Source organism: Oncorhynchus mykiss, chromosome 17, assembly GCF_013265735.2.
Source record: "Oncorhynchus mykiss isolate Arlee chromosome 17, USDA_OmykA_1.1, whole genome shotgun sequence".
Classification (NCBI taxonomy): domain Eukaryota; kingdom Metazoa; phylum Chordata; class Actinopteri; order Salmoniformes; family Salmonidae; genus Oncorhynchus; species Oncorhynchus mykiss.
This window is the reverse complement of record NC_048581.1, coordinates 9,747,020-9,773,497: the sequence shown is the minus strand read 5'-3', so window position 1 is coordinate 9,773,497 and position 26,478 is coordinate 9,747,020. Positions and strand designations below refer to the sequence as shown.

The 26,478-nt window shown below is 48.1% G+C and overlaps 1 protein-coding gene across 4 annotated transcripts; it reads right to left on the bottom strand.

Annotated features, from left to right (window-relative positions):
• Positions 1-1,384: 1,384 nt before the first annotated feature.
• On the bottom strand, positions 1,385-26,190 carry mvb12a (multivesicular body subunit 12A). Of its 4 annotated transcripts, none has more exons than XR_005036798.1 (11): positions 26,039-26,189; positions 25,393-25,491; positions 23,875-23,958; positions 23,570-23,669; positions 22,841-22,970; positions 21,697-21,837; positions 12,465-12,577; positions 7,658-7,716; positions 7,042-7,101; positions 5,336-6,664; positions 1,385-2,313 (listed from the first exon to the last, which is right to left on the bottom strand). XR_005036798.1 is itself a non-coding variant. In XM_036948849.1 (10 exons), exons 2-10 carry the CDS (start codon positions 25,489-25,491, stop codon positions 6,590-6,592), a joined length of 861 nt encoding a protein of 286 aa, XP_036804744.1. In that variant the 5' UTR covers positions 26,039-26,189; the 3' UTR covers positions 5,256-6,589. The 4 variants fall into 4 exon arrangements, 2 of the variants coding, with proteins under 2 accessions (XP_036804744.1, XP_036804745.1); XR_005036799.1 differs by having other exon boundaries at positions 25,393-25,567; positions 26,039-26,154; XM_036948849.1 differs by lacking the exon at positions 1,385-2,313 and having other exon boundaries at positions 5,256-6,664.
• Between the last annotated feature and the right edge of the window lie 288 nt (positions 26,191-26,478).

The following is a 26,478-nucleotide window of genomic DNA, read 5'->3' as shown; positions in this document are numbered from 1 at the left end:
TACTCCACTAATACAGCTTCATCTAATGCATTACAACCACTACTCCGCTAATACAGCTTCATCTAATGCATTACAACCACTACTCCACTAACACAGCTTCATCTAATGCATTACAACCACTACTCCGCTAATACAGCTTCATCTAATGCATTACAACCACTACCACACTAATACAGCTTCATCTAATGCATTACAACCACTACTACACTAATACAGCTTCTGCTACTCCGTCTTACTGACTGACTGGGGAAACCACTGGGATTATCTATGGACAACGTCTTCCTGAGAAGATGTGTTCTGGGTCCAGGAAACTGGCCCCCAGTAAGACACTGGTAACACTGGCATGCTTAGTACCACGGTTTAACAACATGTCTTCCATTATCAAATTTATAGAGGTGGTAAAATAATTAGGAAAAGGAGCTAGGAAAGGAAGAAAGAGAGCTAGGATTATGCAAAGAGTTGATGTGTGTGTGTGGTCGGGATTCTCCACGGCCAGTAGTATTGATTTCAGTGCCAGGCCAGTTGTAGTGACAGACAATCTGCTGTGGGTCTGCAGCCTGGATGCATGTTGTTCAGATGGGAATCTCTTCTACACACTGAGTGACAGTTGAGGGGAATCAAATGTAGTAACACAACCTGCCCAGTAGATGGCAATATGTACTGTAGGCCTACGCAAACTCAAAGCAGTGACATCACGGATTGTGTAATCTTGATCATTGTTTTTATGTTGCAGAACAGAAATGAACACAAGATATAAAACTGTCTCAATTAATATAATCCAAAATGACAAAATATTATTATTGTTAGAAGTTGAAATAATGACACAGATGCTCTTTTTTTAATGGAACACTGCAATAGCCAAGGATTACTGCAGGGGACAAATCTAAGCATTATGTCAGTTTGCCTTCAAATTGACCGTGGCTGTAGGATCTTCTATCCAACCGACTCCGGAGAGAAATGGATCCCCACAACGTCCATCTATCTATGTGTTGAGTCTGATTTACAGGGGACATGGGAGGTTCACATTAGTTTCCTCTATAACCCGTAATGGAATCTCATACCTGTTTGCTATTGGTGCATCTAACGCCACACCCATTGACTAACGGTACACAAAATGTCAATAAAATATCAATTTTTTTTATACTTATATTGCATGCAAGGAACAATAGAATTTGTCTATTTAATCAGTGATTTATCCTTCATTGGTTACTTTAAAAACACCATGAAATTACCCATGTTTCACTACACAAACATGATACTAACATTTATTCACATTGCAACTTAAAGAATGTTTTTTTTGGGGGGGTCCCTAAACGGTCCATTGAAAAAATGATGATAAATAAAAGGGGGAGACTGATTTTAAAAAGTACACAAGTTCCTTCCATAAAGGGATATTGATGTACGTTTGTTTTATATTTTGAACATGTACATTTTACATTACATTAGTCTTAACTAGAGAAACAAACATATGATATCCTCTCATGTAGTTTAGTTGTTGTTTAACCAGATCTGTACCACCTTTTCAGAGACTTTCTCTTTTCCATCTGCCTTTTGTAGATTTAGGCGTACATTTTTGAAAAATCTCTGCAAATGCTACTCCTGCAACTGCTGCTACTCCTGCTCCTGCTATTCCTGCTGGTATTCCCAAAGCTAGTACCAATACTCCTGTTGCTGCTCCTCCTGCTACTCCTCCTAGTACTGCTGCTACTACACCTTCCCCTGCTCCTCCTCCTGCTGCTCCTTCTCCTGCTACTCCTACTAGTACTGCTGCTAGTACACCTTCTGTTGCTCCTGTTGCTGCTTCTCCTGCTTCTCCTTCTCCTTCTCCTGCTACTACTGCTAGTACACCTTCTGTTGCTGCTTCTCCTTCTCCTGCTGCTCCTTCTCCTCCTAGTACTGCTGCTAGTACACCTTCTGTTACTCCTGCTTCTCCTTCTCCTGCTACAACTCCTAGTACTGCTGCTAGTACACCTTCTGTTGGCCCTGTTGCTACTCCTCCTAGTACTGCTGCTAGTACACCTGTTGCTCCTGTTGCTGCTACTCCTTCTCCTCCTGCTACTCCTTCTAGTACTGCTGCTAGTACACCTTCTGTTATGCATGCTGCACCTCCTCCTCCTGCTGCACCTCCTCCTGCTGCTCCTCCTCCTGCTGTTTCAGTAGTGTCTGAAGCTGTCCTCTTCATCCTTTGGACATCTTCACATTGTATCGTCACAGACTCAGAAGAGAACTCTTCTATTAACACCTCTTTGGTGTTTCCGGTTGCACTCATCCCTGCTCCAGTCTTCCCCAGCTGAATGATCCCCAGACCAGATACTGAAAAAGACCGTTAGACAACAAACTTTAAAAGACATGTATTTTCCTTGGTTATCATCCCTGTATGTAGTGGAGGTGAGTTGGACTCAAGCTCTACTGGTGAGGTACTACCTGAAGCATAAACTACGTGTCACCTTCAACTTGAGACAGAATGTCCTCTTGGCCTAATGGTTAAGGTGTTGGTTTTATATGCGGGAGACCAGGGTTCAGATCTGACTGGTGACACAGATGTCAAGTGGAGAGGACACCACTAAACATATGTAGAGGGAACCAATCAATACTTACTTACTGTTAGGGGACCGATCAATACTTACAGTCAGGGGAGATATAAAAAGAGGACTGTAGGCTCTGCTCAAACATCACAACACTGACGCATGGTGGGCGACTCTGAAATGACATCACCTTGTCAGTGAACCGACCGTACCTGTATCATAATTCTGCTTCATCTAATGCATTACACCCACTACTCCACTAATACAGCTTCATCTAATGCATTACAACTACTACTCCACTAATACAGCTTCATCTAATGCATTACACCCACTACTCCACTAATACAGCTTCATCTAATGCATTACAACCACTACTCCACTAATACAGCTTCATCTAATGCATTACAACCACTACTCCGCTAATACAGCTTCATCTAATGCATTACAACCACTACTCCGCTAATACAGCTTCATCTAATGCATTACAACCACTACTCCGCTAATACAGCTTCATCTAATGCATTACAACTACTACTCCACTAATACAGCTTCATCTAATGCATTACAACCACTACTCCGCTAATACAGCTTCATCTAATGCATTACAACTACTACTCCACTAATACAGCTTCATCTAATACGTTACAACCACTACTCCGCTAATACAGCTTCATCTAATGCATTACAACTACTACTCCACTAATACAGCTTCATCTAATGCGTTACAACCACTACTCCACTAATACAGCTTCATCTAATACGTTACAACCACTACTCCGCTAATACAGCTTCATCTAATGCATTACAACCACTACTCCGCTAATACAGCTTCATCTAATGCATTACAACCACTACTCCACTAATACAGCTTCATCTAATGCATTACAACCACTACTACACTAATACAGCGTCATCTAATGCATTACAACCACTACTCCACTAATACAGCTTCATCTAATGTGTTACAACCACTACTCCACTAATACAGCTTCATCTAATGCATTACAACCACTACTCCACTAATACAGCTTCATCTAATGCATTACAACCACTACTCCGCTAATGCATTACTACTCCACTAATACAGCTTCATCTAATGCATTACTACTCCACTAACACAGCTTCATCTAATGCATTACAACCACTACTCCACTAATACAGCGTCATCTAATGCATTACAACCACTACTCCACTAATACAGCTTCATCTAATGCATTACAACCACTACTCCACTAATACAGCTTCATCTAATGCATTACAACTACTACTCCACTACTCCACTACTCCACTACTCCACTAATACAGCTTCATCTAATGCATTACAACCACTACTCCGCTAATACAGCTTCATCTAATGCATTACAACCACTACTCCACTAATACAGCTTCATCTAATGCATTACAACCACTACTCCACTAATACAGCTTCATCTAATGCATTACAACCACTACTCCACTAATACAGCTTCATCTAATGCATTACAACCACTACTCCACTAATACAGCTTCATCTAATGCATTACAACCACTACTCCACTAATACAGCTTCATCTAATGCATTACAACCACTACTACACTAATACAGCTTCTGCTACTCCGTTTTACTGACTGACTGGGGAAACCACTGGGATTATCTATGGACAACGTCTTCCTGAGAAGATGTGTTCTGGGTCCAGGAAACTGGCCCCCAGTAAAGACACTGGTAACACTGGCATGCTTAGTACCACGGTTTAACAACATGTCTTCCGTTATCAAGTTTATAGAAAAAAGATATATTTATATTTATATATTTATATTTATAGGAAAAGGAGTTGCGTGTGGTGTGGATTCTCCACAGCCAGTAGTACTGGTGTTAGTGATCGACAATCTGCCGTGGGTGTGCGGATGGGTGCACGTTGTTCAACACCCGATGTCACAGGAAGGCCATAAAGATCAACAAGGACAACAACCACCTGAGCCACTGCCTGTTCACCCCGCTATCATCCAGAAGGCGAGGTCAGTACAGGTGCATCAAAGCTGGGACCGAGAGACTGAAAAACAGATTCCATCTCAAGGTCATCAGACTGTTAAACAGCAGTCACTAACATTGAGTGGCTGCTGCCAACATACAGACTCAAATCTCTGGCCACTTTAATAAATTGACTTAATAAAAGGAATCACTAGTCACTTTAAATAACACCACTATAATAATGTTTACATACCCTACATTACTCAACTAATATGTATATACTGTACGCTATACCATCTACTGCATCTTGCCTATGCCGTTCGGCCATCGCTCATCCATATATTTATATGTACATATTCTTATTCATCCCTATACGTTTGTGTGTATAAGGCAGTTGTTGTGAATTTGTTAGATATTACTGCATTGTCGGAACTAGAAGCATAAGCATTTCGCTACACTCGCATTAACATCTGCTAACCATGTGTATGTGACCAATAAAATGTTATTTGAACATCTCTTCTACACACAATGACAGTTCAGAGGGGAATCCAACGTAGTAACACAACCTGCCCAGTAGATGGCAATACGTATCGTAGGCCTATTCAAACTGAGAGGAGTGACCAGTAAGTTCTAATTCATCATTCTATGGCAGTGACATCACAGATGTTGTATTTCTGATTGGGTATTCTGTAGTACAGCGTGAACACAAGATAAGAAAATGTCAAAATTGAATGATTCTGGATTGCAAAATATTATCAAAGTATTGTTAGAACATCTGCACATTATTTCATTTTTTTGTTTTAATGGAACGCTGGAGTAGCCTCGGATCACCGCGGAAGCAGATAACAAATGTAAACGTCACCTCTGTTTTGCATTCAAATTGACAACGTGGTTGCAGGATCTTCTATCCACCCGACTCCGGATCGAGTTGAATCCCCAAAACCGGACTTTTCTGTCGACTGGTGCACCTAGTGTGGATACAGGTGAAAGCTGCAGACTGGCAGGTTCACATGGTCTTATGGGTTACACACGGAAACCAAATCTCCAATCACCTGTTTGAACATGCAGAAAAGTGGGCGTGTCTATCAGTCCGAGCATAAAGTGTCAGCAGTTGCTGTGTTAACATGTTTTATCTCCCTGTGACGGATATCAAACTCTCCTTATAAGAACGGTACACGTCAAACTATTTGGTACTTTATGTGTTTATACTTGCATGCAAGGCACAATATACAGATATAACCAGTGACCGGTAACCATACTTCCTTATTATATATTTTAACCATGAAATGACCCATGTTTCACCACAGAGACATAATAGTAACATTATTTACATTGAAAGTGTAACAACATTTAGTTTGGTCCCTAAACATCCCAATAAAGATGAAGATCAATAGCCTGACGTTAACAGGTACACCGCAACAGGTTCCTGTCATTATTCTAACGAGAGAAACAAGCGTGCCCTGCCATACAACGCTCTCTTCCCCGTCAAAGAGTCATCTCTAACATATATAACTGGCCCCATATACGGGGGAAGAGTCATCCCTAACATATATAACTGGCCCCATATACGAGGGAAGAGTCATCCCTAACATATATAACTGGCCCCATATACGGGGGAAGAGTCATCCCTAACATATATAACTGGCCCCATATACGGGGGAAGAGTCATCCCTAACATATATAACTGGCCCCATATACGGGGGAAGAGTCATCCCTAACATATATAACTGGCCCCATATACGGGGGAAGAGTCATCCCTCACATATATAACTGGCCACATATACGGGGCGTGAGAATGAAATGTGCAAGAGTTTAGAACACGGAATAAGAATGTGGGTATAACCAATGGAACTCTGGAATGTAGAATGTGGGTACAACCAATGGAACTCTGGAATGTAGAATGTGGGTACAACCAATGGAACTCTGGAATGTAGAATGTGGGTACAACCAATGGTACTCTGGAATGTAGAATGACACTTCTGTTCTAGTCAGTCATCTTCGAGGCACTTGGACATTGATTATCATTTCATGACCCAGGCATATCACATTGACCTCCGTAGTGTTGTGGGTCGAGCAGGCCGCCATTGTTGAGGTCGGAGATGAAAGGTCATTGTGCTTAAGAGGTGCTTCCTGTGGTGAGCGATGTGGTTCTCTTGGCTGCGTTTTCCTCCACGGTGAAAGTGTAGTTGTACTGTAAACACACAACATGGTTAACACACTACAACAGACCCCACAGTAACACAACATGGTTAACACACTATGACGGACCCACAGTACCACAACATGGTCGACACTACGATGGACCCCACAGTACCACAACATGGTCGACACTACGATGGACCCCACTGTAACACATTCAATACCATGCCCACTGGGGTGGCAGGGTAGCCTAGTGGTTGGACTAGTAACCGAAAGGTTGCAAGATTGAATCCCCGAGCCGACAAGGTACAAATCTGTCGTTCTGCCTCTGAACAAGGCAGTTAACCCACTGTTCCTAGGCCGTCATTGAAAATAAAAATGTGTTCTTAACTGACTTGCCTAGTAAAATAAATACATAAACACACACACCTCATTTTCAATGTCCTGGACAGACTTGATGCGAATGTTGTTCAGAGTGTTTGTTGGAGTCTAGGAGGAGAGAAAGACACAGTTTAGACTCGTGGTATTTCAGAGTGTTTGTTGGAGTCTAGGAGGAGAGAGAGACAGTTTAGACTCGTGGTATTTCAGAGTGTTTGTTGGAGTCTAGGAGGAGAGAGAGACAGTTTAGACTCGTGGTATTTCAGAGTGTTTGTTGGAGTCTAGGAGGAGAGAGAGACAGTTTAGACTCGTGGTATTTCAGAGTGTTTGTTGGGGTCTAGGAGGAAAGAAAGAGAGTTTAGACTCATGGTATTTCAGAGTGTTTGTTGGAGTCTAGGAGGAGAGAGACAGTTTAGACTCATGGAGGAGAGAGAGAGAGTTTAGACTCATGGTATTTCAGAGTGTTTGTTGGAGTCTAGGAGGAGAGAAAGACACAGTTTAGACTCATGGTATTTCAGAGTGTTTGTTGGGGTCTAGGAGGAAAGAGAGACTGTTTAGACTCATGGAGGAGAGAGAGAGTTTAGACTCGTGGTATTTCACCACTGGGAGTAAAAGTAGTCCCTGTCACTTTACCAGTAAAACGATGGCAGTTGGTATTTCAACTTACCGTGCCGTTCGTTTGGGTCTTGAACTTGGGGTGTAGAGTGAAGGGAACACCATCTATGGCTGGAGAGGGAGGGAGAGAAGAGAGATGGAGGGGAAAGAGATGGAGGGAAGAAAGAGTGAGAGAGAGGAATGGTGGGAGGAGAGGGAGGGTGGAGAGGTATTTGGTATTTTGGTAGGATCCCCATTAGCTGTTGTAAAATCAGCAGCTACACTTCCTGGGGACCACACAACATGAAACATTACATAATACACTTCCTGGGGACCACACACAACATGAAACATTACATAACACACTTCCTGGGGACCACACAACATGAAACACTACATAATACACTTCCTGGGGACCACACAACATGAAACATTACATAATACACTTCCTCTGGACCACACAACATGAAACACTACATAATACACTTCCTGGGGACCACACAACATGAAACACTACATAATACACTTCCTGGGGACCACACAACATGAAACATTACATAATACACTTCCTCTGGACCACACAACATGAAACACTACATAATACACTTCCTGGGGACCACACAACATGAAACACTACATAATACACTTCCTGGGGACCACACAACATGAAACACTACATAATACACTTCCTGGGGACCACACACAACATGACACATTACATAACACACTTCCTGGGGACCACACAACATGAAACATTACATAATACACTTCCTGGGGACCACACACAACATGACACATTACATAACACACTTCCTGGGGTCCACACAACATGAAACATTACATAATACACTTCCTGGGGTCCACACAACATGAAACATTACATAATACACTTCCTGGGGACCACACAACATGAAACATTACATAATACACTTCCTGGGGACCACACAACATGAAACACTACATAACACACTTCCTGGGGTCCACACAACATGAAACATTACATAATACACTTCCTGGGGTCCACACAACATGAAACACTACATAACACACTTCCTGGGGTCCACACAACATGAAACATTACATAATACACTTCCTGGGGACCACACAACATGAAACATTACATAATACACTTCCTGGGGTCCACACAACATGAAACATTACATAATACACTTCCTGGGGACCACACAACATGAAACACTACATAATACACTTCCTGGGGACCACACAACATGAAACACTACATAATACACTTCCTGGGGACCACACACAACATGACACATTACATAACACACTTCCTCTGGACCACACAACATGAAACATTACATAATACACTTCCTGGGGACCACACAACATGAAACACTACATAATACACTTCCTGGGGACCACACAACATGAAACACTACATAATACACTTCCTGGGGACCACACACAACATGACACATTACATAACACACTTCCTGGGGACCACACAACATGAAACAATACAGAACATTAATAGACAGGAACAGCTGAAGGACAGACCTACATACATGGTCAATACACTACAACGGACCAGGGATATATATATATATCCCTGGTCCATTTAGCCTCAAATAAATAATGAATATGAGTGGAGTGAGTGAGTGAGAGAGTTATATATGTAGAGGTCGACCGATTTTTCAACAACGATTATTGGAGGACCAAAAAAAGCCGATACCGATTAATCTGACCTTTTTTTTTTTTACATTTATTTGTAATAATGACAATTACAACAATACTGAATGAACACTTATTTTAACTTAATATAATAGATCAATAAAAATCCATTTAGCCTCAAATAAATAATGAAACATGTTCAATTTGGTTTAAATAATGCAAAAACAAAGTGTTGGAGAAGAAAGTAAAAGTGCAATATGTGCCATGTAAGAAAGCTTACGTTTCAGTTCCTTGCTCAGAACATACGAAAGGTGGTGGTTCCTTTTAACATGAGTCTTCAATATTCCCAGGTAAGAAGTTTTAGGTTGTAGTTATTATAGGAATTATAGGACTATTTCCCTCTATACCATTTGTATTTCATTAACCTTTGACTATTGGTTGTTCTTATAGACACTTTAGTATTGCCAGTGTAACAGTATAGCTTCCGTCCCTCTCCTCGCCCATACCTGGGCTCGAACCAGGAATACATCGACAACAGCCACCCTCGAAGCAGCGTTACCCATGCAGAGCAAGGGGAACAACCACTCTAGTTTGAAACGCTATTAGCGCGCACCCCGCTAACTAGCTAGCCATTTCACATCGGTTACACCAGCCTCATCTCGGGAGTTGATAGGCTTGAAGTCATAAACAGCGCAATGCTTGACGCACAACGAAGAGCTGCTGGCAAAACGCACGAAAGTGCTGTTTGAATGAATGTTTACGAGCCTGCTGCTGCCTACCACCGCTCAGTCAGACTGCTCTATCAAATCATAGACTTAATTATAACATAACACACAGAAATACGAGCCTTAGGTCATTAATATGGTCGAATCCGAAAACTATCATCTAGAAAACAAGACGTTTATTCTGTCAGTGAAATACGGAACCGTTCTGTATTTTATCTAACGGGTGGCATCCATCAGTCTAAATATTCCTGTTACATTGCAACCTTCAACGTTATGTCACAATTACGTAAAATTCTGGCAAATTAGGTGGCCCAAACTGTTGCATATACCCTGACTCTGCGTGCAATGAACTAAAGAGAAGTAACACAATTTCACCTGGTTAATATTGCCTGCTAACCTGGATTTCTTTTAGCTAAATATGCAGGTTTAAAAATATATACTTCTGTGTATTGATTTTAAGAAAGGCATTGATGTTTATGGTTAGGTAAACATTGGAACAACGATACGCACCACATCGATTATATACAACACAGGACACGCTAGGGAAACTAGTAATATCATCAACCATGTGTAGTTAACTAGTGATTGATTGATTGTTCTTTATAAGATAAGTTAGCTAGCTAGCTAGCAACTTACCTTGGCTTCTTACTGCATTTGCGTAACAGGCAGGCTCCTCGTGAGGCAGAGCGTTGGACTAGTTAACCGTAAGGTTGCAAGATTGAATCCCCTGAGCTGACAAGGTAAACATCTGTCGTTCTGCCCCTGAACAAGGCAGTTAACCCGCTGTTCATAGGCAGTCATTGAAAATAAGAATGTGTTCTTAACTGACTTGCCTAGTTAAATAAAGATTAAATAATGGAGTAAATTATTATTATTATTTTTAAACATTTGTCCAAATCGGTGTCCAAAAATACAGATTTCTGATATTTATGAAAACTTGAAATCGGCCATTCCGATGAATCGGTCGACCTCTAGTAGAGAGAGTAGAGGTAGAGGAAGGTAGGTAGAGAGAGTAGAGGTAGAGAGAGAAAGGTAGGCAGAGAGAGGGAGGTAGGTAGAGAGAGGAAGGTAGGTAGAGAGAGGGAGGTAGGTAGAGAGAGGGAGGATAGGTAGAGAGAGGAAGGTAGGTAGAGAGAGGGAGGATAGGTAGAGAGAGGGAGGATAGGTAGAGATAGGAAGGATAGGTAGGTAGAGAGAGTAAGGTAGGTAGAGAGAGTAAGGTAGGTAGAGAGAGTAAGGTAGGTAGAGAGAGTAAGGTAGGTAGAGAGAGTAAGGTAGCTAGAGAGAGGGAGGATAGGTAGGTAGAGAGAGTAGAGGTAGAGAGAGAGAGTAGAGGTAGAGAGAGTAAGGTAGGTAGAGAGAGTAAGGTAGGTAGAGAGTAAGGTAGGTAGAGAGAGTAAGGTAGGTAGAGAGAGTAAGGTAGGTAGAGAGAGGAAGGTAGGTAGAGAGAGGAAGGTAGGTAGAGAGAGAGAGAGAGAGAGTAGAGGTAGGTAGAGAGAGTAGAGGTAGAGAGAGTAGAGGTAGAGAGAGAGTAAGGTAGGTAGAGAGAGAGAGAGAGAGTAGAGGTAGGTAGAGAGAGTAGAGGTAGAGAGTAGAGGTAGAGAGAGTAGAGGTAGAGAGAGTAGAGGTAAAGAGAGTAGAGGTAGAGAGAGAGTAAGGTAGGTAGAGAGAGAGAGAGAGAGTAGAGGTAGGTAGAGAGAGTAGAGGTAGAGAGAGAGAGTAGAGGTAGAGAGAGTAAGGTAGGTAGAGAGAGTAAGGTAGGTAGAGAGTAAGGTAGGTAGAGAGAGTAAGGTAGGTGGAGAGAGGAAGGTAGGTAGAGAGAGGAAGGTAGGTAGAGAGAGAGAGAGAGAGAGTAGAGGTAGGTAGAGAGAGTAGAGGTAGAGAGAGTAGAGGTAAAGAGAGTAGAGGTAGAGAGAGAGTAAGGTAGGTAGAGAGAGAGAGAGAGAGAGTAGAGGTAGGTAGAGAGAGTAGAGGTAGAGAGAGTAGAGGTAAAGAGAGTAGAGGTAGAGAGAGTAGAGGTAAAGAGAGTAGAGGTAGAGAGAGAGTAAGGTAGGTAGAGAGAGAGAGAGAGAGAGTAGAGGTAGGTAGAGAGAGTAGAGGTAGAGAGAGTAGAGGTAAAGAGAGTAGAGGTAGGTAGAGAGAGTAGAGGTAGGTAGAGAGAGAGGAATGTAGGTAGAGAGAGAGTAGAGGTAGAGAGAGAGTAAGGTAGGTAGAGAGAGTAGAATGTAGGTAGAGAGAGAGTAGAGGTCAAGAGAGAGTAATGTAGGTAGAGAGAGAGTAGAGGTAGAGAGAGTAGAGGTAGAGAGAGAGGAAGGTAGGTAGAGAGAGAGGAAGGTAGGTAGAGAGAGAGGAAGGTAGGTAGAGAGAGGTAGGTAGGTAGAGAGAGGTAGGTAGGTAGAGAGAGGGAAGATAGGTAGAGAGAGAGGGAGGATAGGTAGAGAGAGGTAGAGAGAGTCAGTACATCAGTCTTTATAACATGTACAGTAGCTGTCTCTTTTCTAGAAGTGTTTTTTGGTCAACCTGAGATGCCGTAGATGTTGCTGCTGTCAACCACTTTGTCCACAGCATCGTTCAATTGGAGGTTGCTGCGGCGATGGCTGAGCTTCCTGCCAGGGGGCATGGGTGGAGCGTTGCTATGGAGACAGGGAGACCCAAGTCAGTCTGTGGAATTCTGAGTAGAGGTTTACCATCACTCTCACCTGGCTCTGAGATCCATCTGGCCACAGAGAGAGAGGTTTACCATCACTCTCACCTGGCTCTGAGATCCACCTGGCCACAGAGAGAGAGGGTTACCATCACTCTCACCTGGCTCTGAGATCCACCTGGCCACAGAGAGAGAGGGTTACCATCACTCTCACCTGGCCACAGAGAGAGAGAGGGTTACCATCACTCTCACCTGGCTCTGAGATCCACCTGGCCACAGAGAGAGAGGGTTACCATCACTCTCACCTGGCCACAGCGAGAGGGTTACCATCACTCTCACCTGGCCACAGAGAGAGAGGGTTACCATCACTCTCACTTGGCTCTGAGATCCACCTGGCCACAGAGAGAGAGGGTTACCATCACTCTCACCTGGCTCTGAGATCCACATGGCCACAGAGAGAGAGGTTTACCATCACTCTCGCCTGGCTCTGAGATCCACCTGGCCACAGAGAGAGAGGGCTACCATCACTCTCACCTGGCTCTGAGATTAACCTGGCCACAGAGAGAGGGTTACCATCACTCTCACCTGGCCACAGAGAGAGAGGTTTACCATCACTCTCACCTGGCCACAGAGAGAGAGGTTTACCATCACTCTCACCTGGCTCTGAGATCCACCTGGCCACAGAGAGAGAGGGTTACCATCACTCTCACCTGGCCACAGAGAGAGAGGGTTACCATCACTCTCACCTGGCCACAGAGAGAGAGGGTTACCATCACTCTCACCTGGCTCTGAGATCCACCTGGCCACAGAGAGAGAGGGTTACCATCACTCTCACCTGGCTCTGAGATCCACCTGGCCACAGAGAGAGAGGGTTACCATCACTCTCACCTGGCCACAGCGAGAGGGTTACCATCACTCTCACCTGGCCACAGAGAGAAGGTTACCCTCACTCTCACCTGGCCACAGAGAGAGGGTTACCATCACTCTCACCTGGCTCTGAGATCGACCTGGCCACAGAGAGAGAGGGTTACCATCACTCTCACCTGGCTCTGAGATTCACCTGGACACAGAAAACGAGGGTTACCATCACTCTCACCTGGCCACAGAGAGAGAGGGTTACCATCACTCTCACCTGGCCACAGAGAGAGGGTTACCATCACTCTCACCTGGCTCTGAGATTCACCTGGCCACAGAGAGAGAGGGTTACCATCACTCTCACCTGGCCACAGAGAGAAGGTTACCATCACTCTCACCTGGCCACAGAGACAGGGTTACCATCACTCTCACCTGGCTCTGAGATCAACCTGGCCACAGAGAGAGAGGGTTACCATCACTCTCACCTGGCTCTGAGATTCACCTGGCCACAGAAAACGAGGGTTACCATCACTCTCACCTGGCCACAGAGAGAGAGGGTTACCATCACTCTCACCTGGCCACAGAGAGAGAGAGTTACCATCACTCTCACCTGGCCACAGAGAGAGAGGGTTACCATCACTCTCACCTGGCTCTCAGATTCACCTGGCCACAGAGAGAGAGGGTTACCATCACTCTCACCTGACCACAGAGAGAGAGGGTTACCATCACTCTCACCTGGCCACAGAGAGAGGGTTACCATCACTCTCACCTGGCCACAGAGAGAGAGGTTTACCATCACTCTCACCTGGCCACAGAGAGAGAGGTTTACCATCACTCTCACCTGGCTCTGAGATCCACCTGGCCACAGAGAGAGAGGGTTACCATCACTCTCACCTGGCTCTGAGATCCACCTGGCCACAGAGAGAGAGGGTTACCATCACTCTCACCTGGCTCTGAGATCCACCTGGCCACAGAGAGAGAGGGTTACCATCACTCTCACCTGGCCACAGCGAGAGGGTTACCATCACTCTCACCTGGCCACAGAGAGAAGGTTACCATCACTCTCACCTGGCCACAGAGAGAGGGTTACCATCACTCTCACCTGGCTCTGAGATCGACCTGGCCACAGAGAGAGAGGGTTACCATCACTCTCACCTGGCTCTGAGATTCACCTGGACACAGAAAACGAGGGTTAACATCACTCTCACCTGGCCACAGAGAGAGAGGGTTACCATCACTCTCACCTGGCCACAGAGAGAGGGTTACCATCACTCTCACCTGGCTCTGAGATTCACCTGGCCACAGAGAGAGAGGGTTACCATCACTCTCACCTGGCCACAGAGAGAAGGTTACCATCACTCTCACCTGGCCACAGAGAGAGGGTTACCATCACTCTCACCTGGCTCTGAGATCGACCTGGCCACAGAGAGAGGGTTACCATCACTCTCACCTGGCTCTGAGATTCACCTGGCCACAGAAAACGAGGGTTACCATCACTCTCACCTGGCCACAGAGAGAGAGGGTTACCATCACTCTCACCTGGCCACAGAGAGAGAGAGTTACCATCACTCTCACCTGGCCACAGAGAGAGAGGGTTACCATCACTCTCACCTGGCTCTCAGATTCACCTGGCCACAGAGAGAGAGGGTTACCATCACTCTCACCTGACCACAGAGAGAGAGGGTTACCATCACTCTCACCTGGCCACAGAGAGAGGGTTACCATCACTCTCACCTGGCGACAGAGAGAGGGTTACCATCACTCTCGCCTGAACACAGAGAGAGGGTTACCATCACTCTCACCTGGCCACAGAGAGAGGGTTACCATCACTCTCACCTGGCCACAGAGAGAGGGTTACCATCACTCTCACCTGGCCACAGAGAGAGAGGGTTACCATCACTCTCACCTGGTCACAGAGAGAGAGGGTTACCGTCACTCTCACTTGGCCACAGAGAGAGAGGGTTACCATCACTCTCACCTGGCCACAGAGAGAGGGTTACCATCACTCTCACCTGGCCACAGAGAGAGAGGGTTACCATCACTCTCACCTGGCCACAGAGAGAGAGGGTTACCGTCACTCTCACCTGGCCACAGAGAGAGAGGGTTACCGTCACTCTCACCTGGCCACAGAGAGAGGGTTATCATCACTCTCACCTGGCCACAGAGAGAGAGGGTTACCATCACTCTCACCTGGCCACAGAGAGAGGGTTACCATCACTCTCACCTGGCCACAGAGAGAGGGTTACCATCACTCTCACCTGGCCACAGAGAGAGAGGGTTACCATCACTCTCACCTGGTCACAGAGAGAGAGGGTTACCGTCACTCTCACTTGGCCACAGAGAGAGAGGGTTACCATCACTCTCACCTGGCCACAGAGAGAGGGTTACCATCACTCTCACCTGGCCACAGAGAGAGAGGGTTACCATCACTCTCACCTGGCCACAGAGAGAGAGGGTTACCGTCACTCTCACCTGGCCACAGAGAGAGAGGGTTACCGTCACTCTCACCTGGCCACAGAGAGAGGGTTATCATCACTCTCACCTGGCCACAGAGAGAGAGGGTTACCATCACTCTCACCTGGCCACAGAGAGAGGGTTACCATTAGGGGTTATAGTCAGAGAGATGTCCTGTGTAGGTCCCACATGGTTAATAGAAGTTAACCAGGCCAGTAGCCACACACCAAGATCTGAGTCTCTCACCTGAGAGCTACCTGGACAGCAGGTGTATAGTACCTGGGTCTGAGAGGTAACAGTCTCACCTAACCTAGTCTCACCTGGGTGGGAGGTCTAAGGTAACAGTCTCACCTAACCTAGCCTCACCTGGGTGGGAGGTCTAAGGTAACAGTCTCACCTAACCTCACCTGGGTGGGAGGTCTAAGGTAACAGTCTCACCTGGGTGGGAGGTCTAAGGTAACAGTCTCACCTGGGTGGGAGGTCTAAGGTAACAGCCTCACCTGGGTGGGAGGTCTAAGGTAATAGCCTCACCTGGGTGGGAGGTCTAAGGTAACAGCCTCACCTGGGTGGGAGGTCTAAGGTAACAGTCTCACCTGGGTGGGAGGTCGAAGGAAACAGTCTCATCTGGGTGGGAGGTCTAAGGTAACAGTCTCACCTAACCTAGTCTCACCTGGGTGGGAGGTCTAAGGTAACAGTCTCACCTGGGTGGGAGGTCTAAGGTAACAGCCTCACCTGGGTGGGAGGTCTAAGGTAATAGCCTCACCTGGGTGGGAGGTCTAAGGTAACAGCCTCACCTGGGTGGGAGGTCTAAGGTAACAGCCTCACCTGGGTGGGAGGTCTAAGGTAACAGTCTCACCTAACCTAGCCTCACCTGGGTGGGAGGTCTAAGGTAACAGTCTCAGCTGGGTGGGAGGTCTAAGGTAACAGTCTCACCTGGGTGGGAGGTCTAAGGTAACAGCCTCACCTGGGTGGGAGGTCTAAGGTAACAGTCTCACCTAACCTAGCCTCACCTGGGTGGGAGGTCTAAGGTAACAGTCTCACCTGGGTGGGAGGTCTAAGGTAACAGTCTCACCTGGGTGGGAGGTCTAAGGTAACAGCCTCACCTGGGTGGGAGGTCTAAGGTAACAGCCTCACCTGGGTGGGAGGTCTAAGGTAACAGCCTCACCTGGGTGGGAGGTCTAAGGTAACAGTCTCACCTGGGTGGGAGGTCTAAGGTAACAGCCTCACCTGGGTGGGAGGTCTAAGGTAACAGCCTCACCTGGGTGGGAGGTCTAAGGTAACAGTCTCACCTGGGTGGGAGGTCTAAGGTAACAGTCTCACCTGGGTGGGAGGTCTAAGGTAACAGTCTCACCTGGGTGGGAGGTCTAAGGTAACAGTCTCACCTGGGTGGGAGGTCTAAGGTAACAGCCTCACCTGGGTGGGAGGTCTAAGGTAACAGTCTCACCTAACCTAGCCTCACCTGGGTGGGAGGTCTAAGGTAACAGTCTCACCTGGGTGGGAGGTCTAAGGTAACAGTCTCACCTGGGTGGGAGGTCTAAGGTAACAGCCTCACCTGGGTGGGAGGTCTAAGGTAACAGCCTCACCTGGGTGGGAGGTCTAAGGTAACAGCCTCACCTGGGTGGGAGGTCTAAGGTAACAGTCTCACCTGGGTGGGAGGTCTAAGGTAACAGCCTCACCTGGGTGGGAGGTCTAAGGTAACAGCCTCACCTGGGTGGGAGGTCTAAGGTAACAGCCTCACCTGGGTGGGAGGTCTAAGGTAACAGTCTCACCTGGGTGGGAGGTCTAAGGTAACAGTCTCACCTGGGTGGGAGGTCTAAGGTAACAGTCTCACCTGGGTGGGAGGTCTAAGGTAACAGTCTCACCTGGGTGGGAGGTCTAAGGTAACAGTCTCACCTGGGTGGGAGGTCTAAGGTAACAGTCTCACCTGGGTGGGAGGTCTAAGGTAACAGTCTCACCTAACCTAGTCTCATCTGGGTGGGAGGTCTAAGGTAACAGTCTCACCTAACCTAGTCTCACCTGGGTGGGAGGTCTAAGGTAACAGTCTCACCTAACCTAGTCTCACCTGGGTGGGAGGTCTAAGGTAACAGTCTCACCTGGGTGGGAGGTCTAAGGTAACAGTCTCACCTGGGTGGGAGGTCTAAGGTAACAGTCTCACCTGGATGGGAGGTCTAAGGTAACAGTCTCACCTGGGTGGGAGGTCTAAGGTAACAGCCTCACCTGGGTGGGAGGTCTAAGGTAACAGCCTCACCTGGGTGGGAGGTCTAAGGTAACAGTCTCACCTGGATGGGAGGTCTAAGGTAACAGTCTCACCTGGGTGGGAGGTCTAAGGTAACAGTCTCACCTGGGTGGGAGGTCTAAGGTAACAGTCTCACCTGGGTGGGAGGTCTAAGGTAACAGTCTCACCTGGGTGGAAGGTCTAAGGTAACAGCCTCACCTGGGTGGGAGGTCTAAGGTAACAGTCTCACCTGGGTGGGAGGTCCAATGTAACAGTCTCACCTGGGTGGGAGGTCTAAGGTAACAGCCTCACCTGGGTGGGAGGTCTAAGGTAACAGTCTCACCTGGATGGGAGGTCTAAGGTAACAGTCTCACCTGGGTGGGAGGTCTAAGGTAACAGTCTCACCTGGGTGGGAGGTCTAAGGTAACAGTCTCACCTGGGTGGGAGGTCTAAGGTAACAGTCTCACCTGGGTGGGAGGTCCAAGGTAACAGTCTCACCTGGGTGGGAGGTCTAAGGTAACAGCCTCACCTGGGTGGGAGGTCTAAGGTAACAGTATCACCTGGGTGGGGGGTCTAAGGTAACAGCCTCACCTGGGTGGGGGGGTCTAAGGTAACAGTCTCACCTAACCTAGCCTCACCTGGGTGGGAGGTCTAAGGTAACAGTCTCACCTGGGTGGGAGGTCTAAGGTAACAGTCTCACCTGGGTGGGAGGTCCAAGGTAACAGTCTCACCTGGGTGGGAGGTCTAAGGTAACAGTCTCACCTGGGTGGGAAGTCTAAGGTAACAGTCTCACCTGGGTGGGAGGTCTAAGGTAACAGTCTCATCTGGGTGGGAGGTCTAAGGTAACAGTCTCACCTAACCTAGTCTCGCCTGGGTGGGAGGTCTAAGGTAACAGCCTCACCTGGGTGGGAGGTCTAAGGTAACAGTCTCACCTGGATGGGAGGTCTAAGGTAACAGTCTCACCTGGGTGGGAGGTCTAAGGTAACAGTCTCACCTGGGTGGGAGGTCTAAGGTAACAGCCTCACCTGGGTGGGAGGTCTAAGATAACGGTCTCACCTAACCTAGTCTCACCTGGGTGGGAGGTCTCATCTAACCTAGTCTCACCTGGGTGGGAGGTCTCACCTAACGTAGTCTCACCTGGGTGGGAGGTCTAAGGTAACAGTCTCACCTGGGTGGGAGGTCTAAGGTAACAGTCTCACCTGGGTGGGAGGTCTAAGGTAACAGTCTCACCTGGGTGGGAGGTCTAAGGTAACAGCCTCACCTAACCTAGTCTCAACTGGGTGGGAGGTCTAAGGTAACAGTCTCACCTGGGTGGGAGGTCTAAGGTAACAGTCTCACCTGGGTGGGAGGTCTAAGGTAACAGGCTCACCTGGGTGGGAGGTCTAAGGTAACAGTCTCACCTGGGTGGGAGGTCTAAGGTAACAGCCTCACCTGGATGGGAGGTCTAAGGTAACAGTCTCACCTAACCTAGTCTCACCTGGGTGGGAGGTCTAAGGTAACAGTCTCACCTGGGTGGGAGGTCCAAGGTAACAGTCTCACCTGGGTGGGGGGTCTAAGGTAACAGTCTCACCTGGGTGGGAGGTCTAAGGTAACAGTCTCACCTGGGTGGGAGGTCTAAGGTAACAGCCTCACCTAACCTAGTCTCAACTGGGTGGGAGGTCTAAGGTAACAGTATCACCTGGGTGGGAGGTCTAAGGTAACAGCCTCACCTGGATGGGAGGTCTAAGGTAACAGCCTCACCTGGGTGGGAGGTCTAAGGTAACAGTCTCACCTGGGTGGGAGGTCTAAGGTAACAGCCTCACCTGGATGGGAGGTCTAAGGTAACAGTCTCACCTAACCTAGTCTCACCTGGGTGGGAGGTCTAAGGTAACAGTCTCACCTGGGTGGGAGGTCCAAGGTAACAGTCTCACCTGGGTGGGGGGTCTAAGGTAACAGTCTCACCTGGGTGGGAGGTCTAAGGTAACAGTCTCACCTGGGTGGGAGGTCCAAGGTAACAGTCTCACCTGGGTGGGAGGTCTAAGGTAACAGCCTCACCTGGGTGGGAGGTCTAAGGTAACAGTCTCACCTGGGTGGGAGGTCTAAGGTAACAGTCTCACCTGGGTGGGAGGTCCACGGTAACAGTCTCACCTGGGTGGGAGGTCTAAGGTAACAGTCTCACCTGGGTGGGAGGTCTAAGGTAACAGTCTCACCTGGGTGGGAGGTCCAAGGTAACAGTCTCACCTGGGTGGGGGGTCTAAGGTAACAGTCTCACCTGGTTGGGAGGTCTAAGGTAACAGCCTCACCTAACCTAGTCTCACCTGGGTGGGAGGTCTAAGGTAACAGTCTCACCTGGGTGGGAGGTCTAAGGTAACAACCTCACCTGGGTGGGAGGTCTAAGGTAACAGTCTCACCTGGGTGGGAGGTCTAAGGTAACAGTCTCACCTGGTTGGGAGGTCTAAGGTAACAGTCTCACCTGGTTGGGAGGTCTAAGGTAACAGCCTCACCTAACCTAGTCTCACCTGGGTGGGAGGTCTAAGGTAACAGTCTCACCTGGGTGGGAGGTCTAAGGTAACAGTCTCACCTGGGTGGGAGGTCTAAGGTAACAGTCTCACCTGGGTGGGAGGTCTAAGGTAACAGTCTCACCTGGGTGGGAGGTCTAAGGTAACATCTTCACCTAACCTCGGCTCACCTGGGTGGGGGGGCCTAAGGTAACAGTCTCACCTGGGTGGGAGGTCTAAGGTAACAGCCTCACCTGGGTGGGAGATCTAAGGTAACAGTCTCACCTGGTTCTGAGGGGCAGTGGAGGAAAGGTCAGGCCCAGGGATAGATACCTGACTGAACAGCTACCTGACTGAACAGCGACCTGGCTGAGCGGCTACCTGGCTGAGCGGCTACCTGGCTGAACAGGTGAGGGTGCACTGTACATGGGTCTCAGGGGTAGTTACTGGGGTCTGAGGAGGTAGTTACTGGGGTCTGAGGAGGTAGTTACTGGGGTCTGAGGAGGTAGTTACTGGGGTTTGAGGAGGTAGTTACTGGGGTTTGAGGAGGTAGTTACTGGGGTTTGAGGAGGTAGTTACTGGGGTTTGAGGAGGTAGTTACTGGGGTCTGAGGAGGTAGTTACTGGGGTCTGAGGAGGTAGTTACTGGGGTCTGAGGAGGTAGTTACTGGGGTCTGAGGAGGTAGTTACTGGGGTCTGAGGAGGTAGTTACCTGGGTCTGAGGAGGTAGTTACCTGGGTCTGAGGAGGTAGTTACCTGGGTCTGAGGAGGTAGTTACCGGGGTCAGAGGGGGTAGTTACCTGGGTCTGAGGAGGTAGTTACCGGGGTCTAAGGGGGTAGTTACCTGGGTCTGAGGAGGTAGTTACCTGGGTCTGAGGAGGTAGTTACCGGGGTCTGAGGAGGTAGTTACCTGGGTTTGAGAAGGTAGTTACCTGGGTCTGAGGAGGTAGTTACCTGGGTCTGAGGAGGTAGTTACTGGGGTCTGAGGGGGTAGTTACTGGGGTCTGAGGGGGTAGTTACTGGGGTCTGAGGGGGTAGTTACCTGGGTCTGAGGAGGTAGTTACCTGGGTCTGAGGGGGTAGTTACCGGCGTCAGAGGGGGTAGTTACCTGGGTCTGAGGGGTAGCGGAGGGGGGTTCTGGTCCAGCGAGAGCTGACGGAGGTCAAGGCTGAGGCTGCGAGGCTTTGCCTGGGGTAGAGGGCTGGAGAAGGGCCCCTTCTTACACCACATCACATAGCCATGCATGTCCCTGAGACAGACAGGACAACGCACCAGTTAGGACAGACACACCGACCCCTGATCTCCCAGACACACCGACCCCTGATCTCCCAGACACACCGACCCCTGATCCCCCAGACACACCGACCCCTGATCCCCCAGACACACCGACCCCTGACCCCCCCAGACACACTGACCCCCCAAACACACCGACCCCTGACCCCCCAGACACACCGACCCCTGACCCCCCCAGACACACCGACCCCTGACCCCCCAGACACACCGACCCCTGACCTCCCAGACACACCGACCACTGACCTCCCAGACACACCGACCTCTGACCTCCCAGACACACCGACCCCTGATCCCCCAGACACACCGACCCCTGATCCCCCAGACACACCGACCCCTGATCTCCTAGACACACGACCCCTGACCCCCCAGACACACCGACCCCTGATCTCCCAGACACACCGACCCCTGACCTCCCAGACACACCGACCCCTGATCCCCCAGACACACCGACCCCTGATCCCCCAGACACACCGACCCCTGATCTCCCAGACACACCGACCCCTGATCTCCCAGACACACCGACCCCTGATCTCCCAGACACACCGACCCCTGATCTCCCAGACACACCGACCCCTGATCTCCCAGGCACACCGACCCCTGATCTCCCAGACACACACTGAGAGTAGCTCAATGGAGGATCTTCACTCAAATGTTGTTCTTTTGTCCTGGACCAAGCTACATTAGTGGGATGTCTGTGTGTGTCTATCTGTGTCACTCTCTTTGTGTGTGTGTGTCTATGTGTGTGTGTGTGTGTGTGTGTCTATCTGTATCACTCTCTTTGTGTGTGTGTGTGTGTGTCTATCTGTGTCACTCTCTGTGTGTGTGTGTGTGTGTGTCTATCTGTGTCACTCTCTGTGTGTGTGTGTGTGTGTGTGTGTGTGTGTGTGTGTGTGTGTCTGTGTGTCTGTGTGTCTGTGTGTCTGTGTGTGTGTCTGTGTGTCTGTGTGTGTGTGTCTGACCCCAAGCAGGTGTAGTGTTGCAGCATCCTCCTAGTCTTAGCAGTCAGTTTGATGTCCAGTACAGCAGTCTCCACACCGCCCACTGGCACCATGCGGACACACACACGCTTCTTCTTAGACACGGAGGCCCCTGGACACACACACACACACACACACACACACATTTTTGAATACTTAAAAAAAAATCCAGTTAAAAATGGAGATTCAGAGGGAATATAGAGGAACGTTCCTATAGATGTCTGGTCTAAGCCATCCAGAACATAATCAGACATGGATCACGTTGTATGAAACATGACAAAAACCACCTGAACAACTACTGTCCTACTAAAAACAACTACTGTCCTACTAAAAACAGCTACTGTCCTACTAAAAACAACTACTGTCCTACTAAAAACAACTACTGTCCTACTAAAAACAACTACTGTCCTACTAAAAACAACTTCTGTCCTACTAAAAACAACTTCTGTCCTACTAAAAACAACTTCTGTCCTACTAAAAACAACTTCTGTCCTACTAAAAACAACTTCTGTCCTACTAAAAACAACTTCTGTCCTACTAAAAACAACTTCTGTCCTACTAAAAACAACTTCTGTCCTACTAAAAACAACTTCTGTCCTACTAAAAACAGTCAGTAGTCGCTTGTTAATAAATGAGTTATGAAAATTTTCAGAGTATCTGTAAAGCATGTCTGTGTTTCTCCAGGTGTTCAGGCGGGCAGCAGGTACTCACTAGGCTCCAGGTGTTCAGGTATGTAACAGTACCCATGAGGAACAGTCTCCTTGTCTGAGATCACCTGGACATCTGATACTACCATACCACCTGACATGTCCTAGAGAGGGGGAAGATGTAATTTAGGGACGTGGCTGTCTGAGTCCACGAGTCCACGTGTGTGTGTGTGTGTGTGTCTGAGTGTGTGTGTGTGTGTCTGAGTCTGAGTGTGTGTGTGTGTGTGTGTGTCTGAGTCTGAGTCTGAGTCTGAGTCTGAGTCTGAGTGTGTGTGTGTGTGTGTGTGTGTGTGTGTGTATATAACACACCTTGCTGTAGCAGAGGTAGTAGCCAGCCTTCATGGCGAAGCTCCGTGTGAAGTTTGCAGCAGCTCCATCCTCAGTTATACTGATCTAGACAGAGACAGAGGGGAGAGAGAGGGGAGAGAGGAGAGAGACAGAGAGAGGGGAGAGAGACAGAGAGAGACAGAGAGAGGGGAGAGAGACAGAGAGAGGGGAGAGAGACAGAGAGAGGGGAGAGAGACAGAGAGAGGGGAGAGAGAGGGGAGAGAGACAGAGAGAGGGGAGAGAGACAGAGAGAGGGGAGAGAGACAGAGAGAGGGGAGAGAGACAGAGAGAGGGGAGAGAGACAGAGGAGAGAGACAGAGAGAGGGGAGAGAGACAGAGAGAGAGAGGAGAGAGACAGAGAGAGGGGAGAGAGACAGAGAGAGGGGAGAGAGACAGAGAGAGGGGAGAGAGAGACAGAGAGAGGGGAGAGAGAGGGGAGAGAGAGACAGAGAGAGGGGAGAGAGACAGAGAGAGGGGAGAGAGACAGAGAGAGGGGAGAGAGACAGAGAGAGGGGAGAGAGACAGAGAGAGGGAGAGAGAGACAGAGAGAGGGGAGAGAGAGACAGAGAGAGGGGAGAGAGACAGAGAGAGGGAGAGAGAGAGAGAGAGAGGGAGAGAGAGAGAGAGAGAGAGGGGAGAGAGAGACAGAGAGAGGGGAGAGAGACAGAGAGAGGGGAGAGAGAGACAGAGAGAGAGGGGAGAGAGAGACAGAGAGAGAGGGGAGAGAGACAGAGAGAGGGGAGAGAGACAGAGAGAGGGGAGAGAGAGACAGAGAGAGGGGAGAGAGACAGAGAGAGGAGAGAGAGACAGAGAGAGGGGAGAGAGACAGAGAGAGGGGAGAGAGACAGAGAGAGGGGAGAGAGAGACAGAGAGAGGGGAGAGAGACACAGAGAGGGGAGAGAGACAGAGAGAGGAGAGAGAGACAGAGAGAGGGGAGAGAGACAGAGAGAGGGGAGAGAGAGACAGAGAGAGGGGAGAGAGACAGAGAGAGGGGAGAGAGACAGAGAGAGGGGAGAGAGACAGAGAGGGGAGAGACAGAGACACACAGAGGGTGAGAGGGAGAGACAGAGGGTGAGAGAGAGAGAGAGAGAGAGCGAGAGAGGGTAAGACGCTACACACAATATTGAGAATTATTGACCTCTCCTCTATGAGCCATGCCTTTATGTAGTCTGACCTCTTACTGTCTCCTCTATGAGCCAAGTCTGTATGTAGTCTGACCTCTTACTGTCTCCTCTATGAGCCAAGTCTGTATGTAGTCTGACCTCTTAATGTCTCCTCTATGAGCCTTTATGTAGTCTGACCTCTTACTGTCTCCTCGATGAGCCTTTAATGTAGTCTGACCTCTTACTGTCTCCTCTATGAGCCAAGCCTTTATGTAGTCTGACCTCTTACTGTCTCCTCGATGAGCCAAGCCTGCATGTAGTCTGACCTTAAATTATCTCAATCTATTTCCTACTTTTTCTACCTGTATCCCTCCCTCTTCCCTGACTCCCTTCCTACCAGGTTGAAGTCTTTGGGACAGGTGCTGCTGTTGGAGGCCCAGGCCACTGCCGTCACCGGCCTGTTGTGGGCGCCACCACCGTGCTCCATCAGAGACATCTGGAGAAGAGGAGAGGGACGGGAAGGGAGAGAAGAGAACAAAGGGGGAGGAGAAAAGGGGGAGAAGATAAGGGGACTAGAACCGGGCAGAGGAGGTTATTATGACGGTTGTTCATGAATAAATTATCTGAAGAATTGTCAACACTGCGACGTTCTCCATTTCTCCCAACAACCACTGCTCTATCAGACAGAACATCGTGGCGCAACTATCATATGGTACAGCTGTGAAAACATACAATTATTTTTGCCAGATTTCCATATTGATATTTGGCTTTGCTAGCATAACAAAGGAATGGTTGTTTTGACGGGTAACTGCCAACATCCAGTCAATAAATAAAACTAGCAAACCACTGTGAAACTAGTTAAAAACGGTGATTTGATCACTAAACCCCGGTATAAACGTTAGCTATAAATGGCCCATTGTTAGGAAAATAGCTAACCAAGCTAGCTAACATTTGTTTGCCAGGTGAGTCAAACATATTTTTTCCTTCGCGTTTCGGAGAGTTCAGTCAGTTTTCAAAAATCCTCGTAAAAACACGGTACTTACTCTGTTTTTCGTTTCAACCTTTCTCGCTTTACACCGTAGATGAAGTCAGGTAAACAACTTTTTAGAGGCGAGCAAGAACTTCTTATGACTTTTCCTCGTCTCCTTTCCAGGAAATACAGGAGATTCTATGACTACTATTCCCATCAAGCACCGGGACATGCCAAATGATTACGCCAGCACTGCCGAAGAGGATGAGCTGGTGTTTCACCTCAGCGCCAGATGGCGCTACTGTCCTGAAATAATATTGTTGGACGCGTCCTTGCTATCTCCCTTTACTCGTTACTGTAATCTATGCAAAGGGTCTAAGTGCTTTGGGATTTAATTGTGTGATTTACGGTTGGTGTTTGGAGAAGGAGAGATAGAGAGAGAGGAGGAAAGAGAATTCGACCCAACCAAATCATGACAACTATAATATAATTACTTGACACATTGGAAAGAAT

Bases quoted from the DNA above. Each gene is read 5' to 3' on its own strand.
- mvb12a (XM_036948849.1), bottom strand. From the start codon at position 25,491: ATGTCTCTGATGGAGCACGGTGGTGGCGCCCACAACAGGCCGGTGACG. The intron at 12,578-21,696 runs GTAACTACCCCC...CTGTCTCCATAG, and splicing joins CCGCTACCCCTCAGACCCAG to CAACGCTCCACCCATGCCCC. The intron at 7,717-12,464 runs GTTGACCAAAAA...CTCCCTCTCCAG, and splicing joins CAACATCTACGGCATCTCAG to CCATAGATGGTGTTCCCTTC.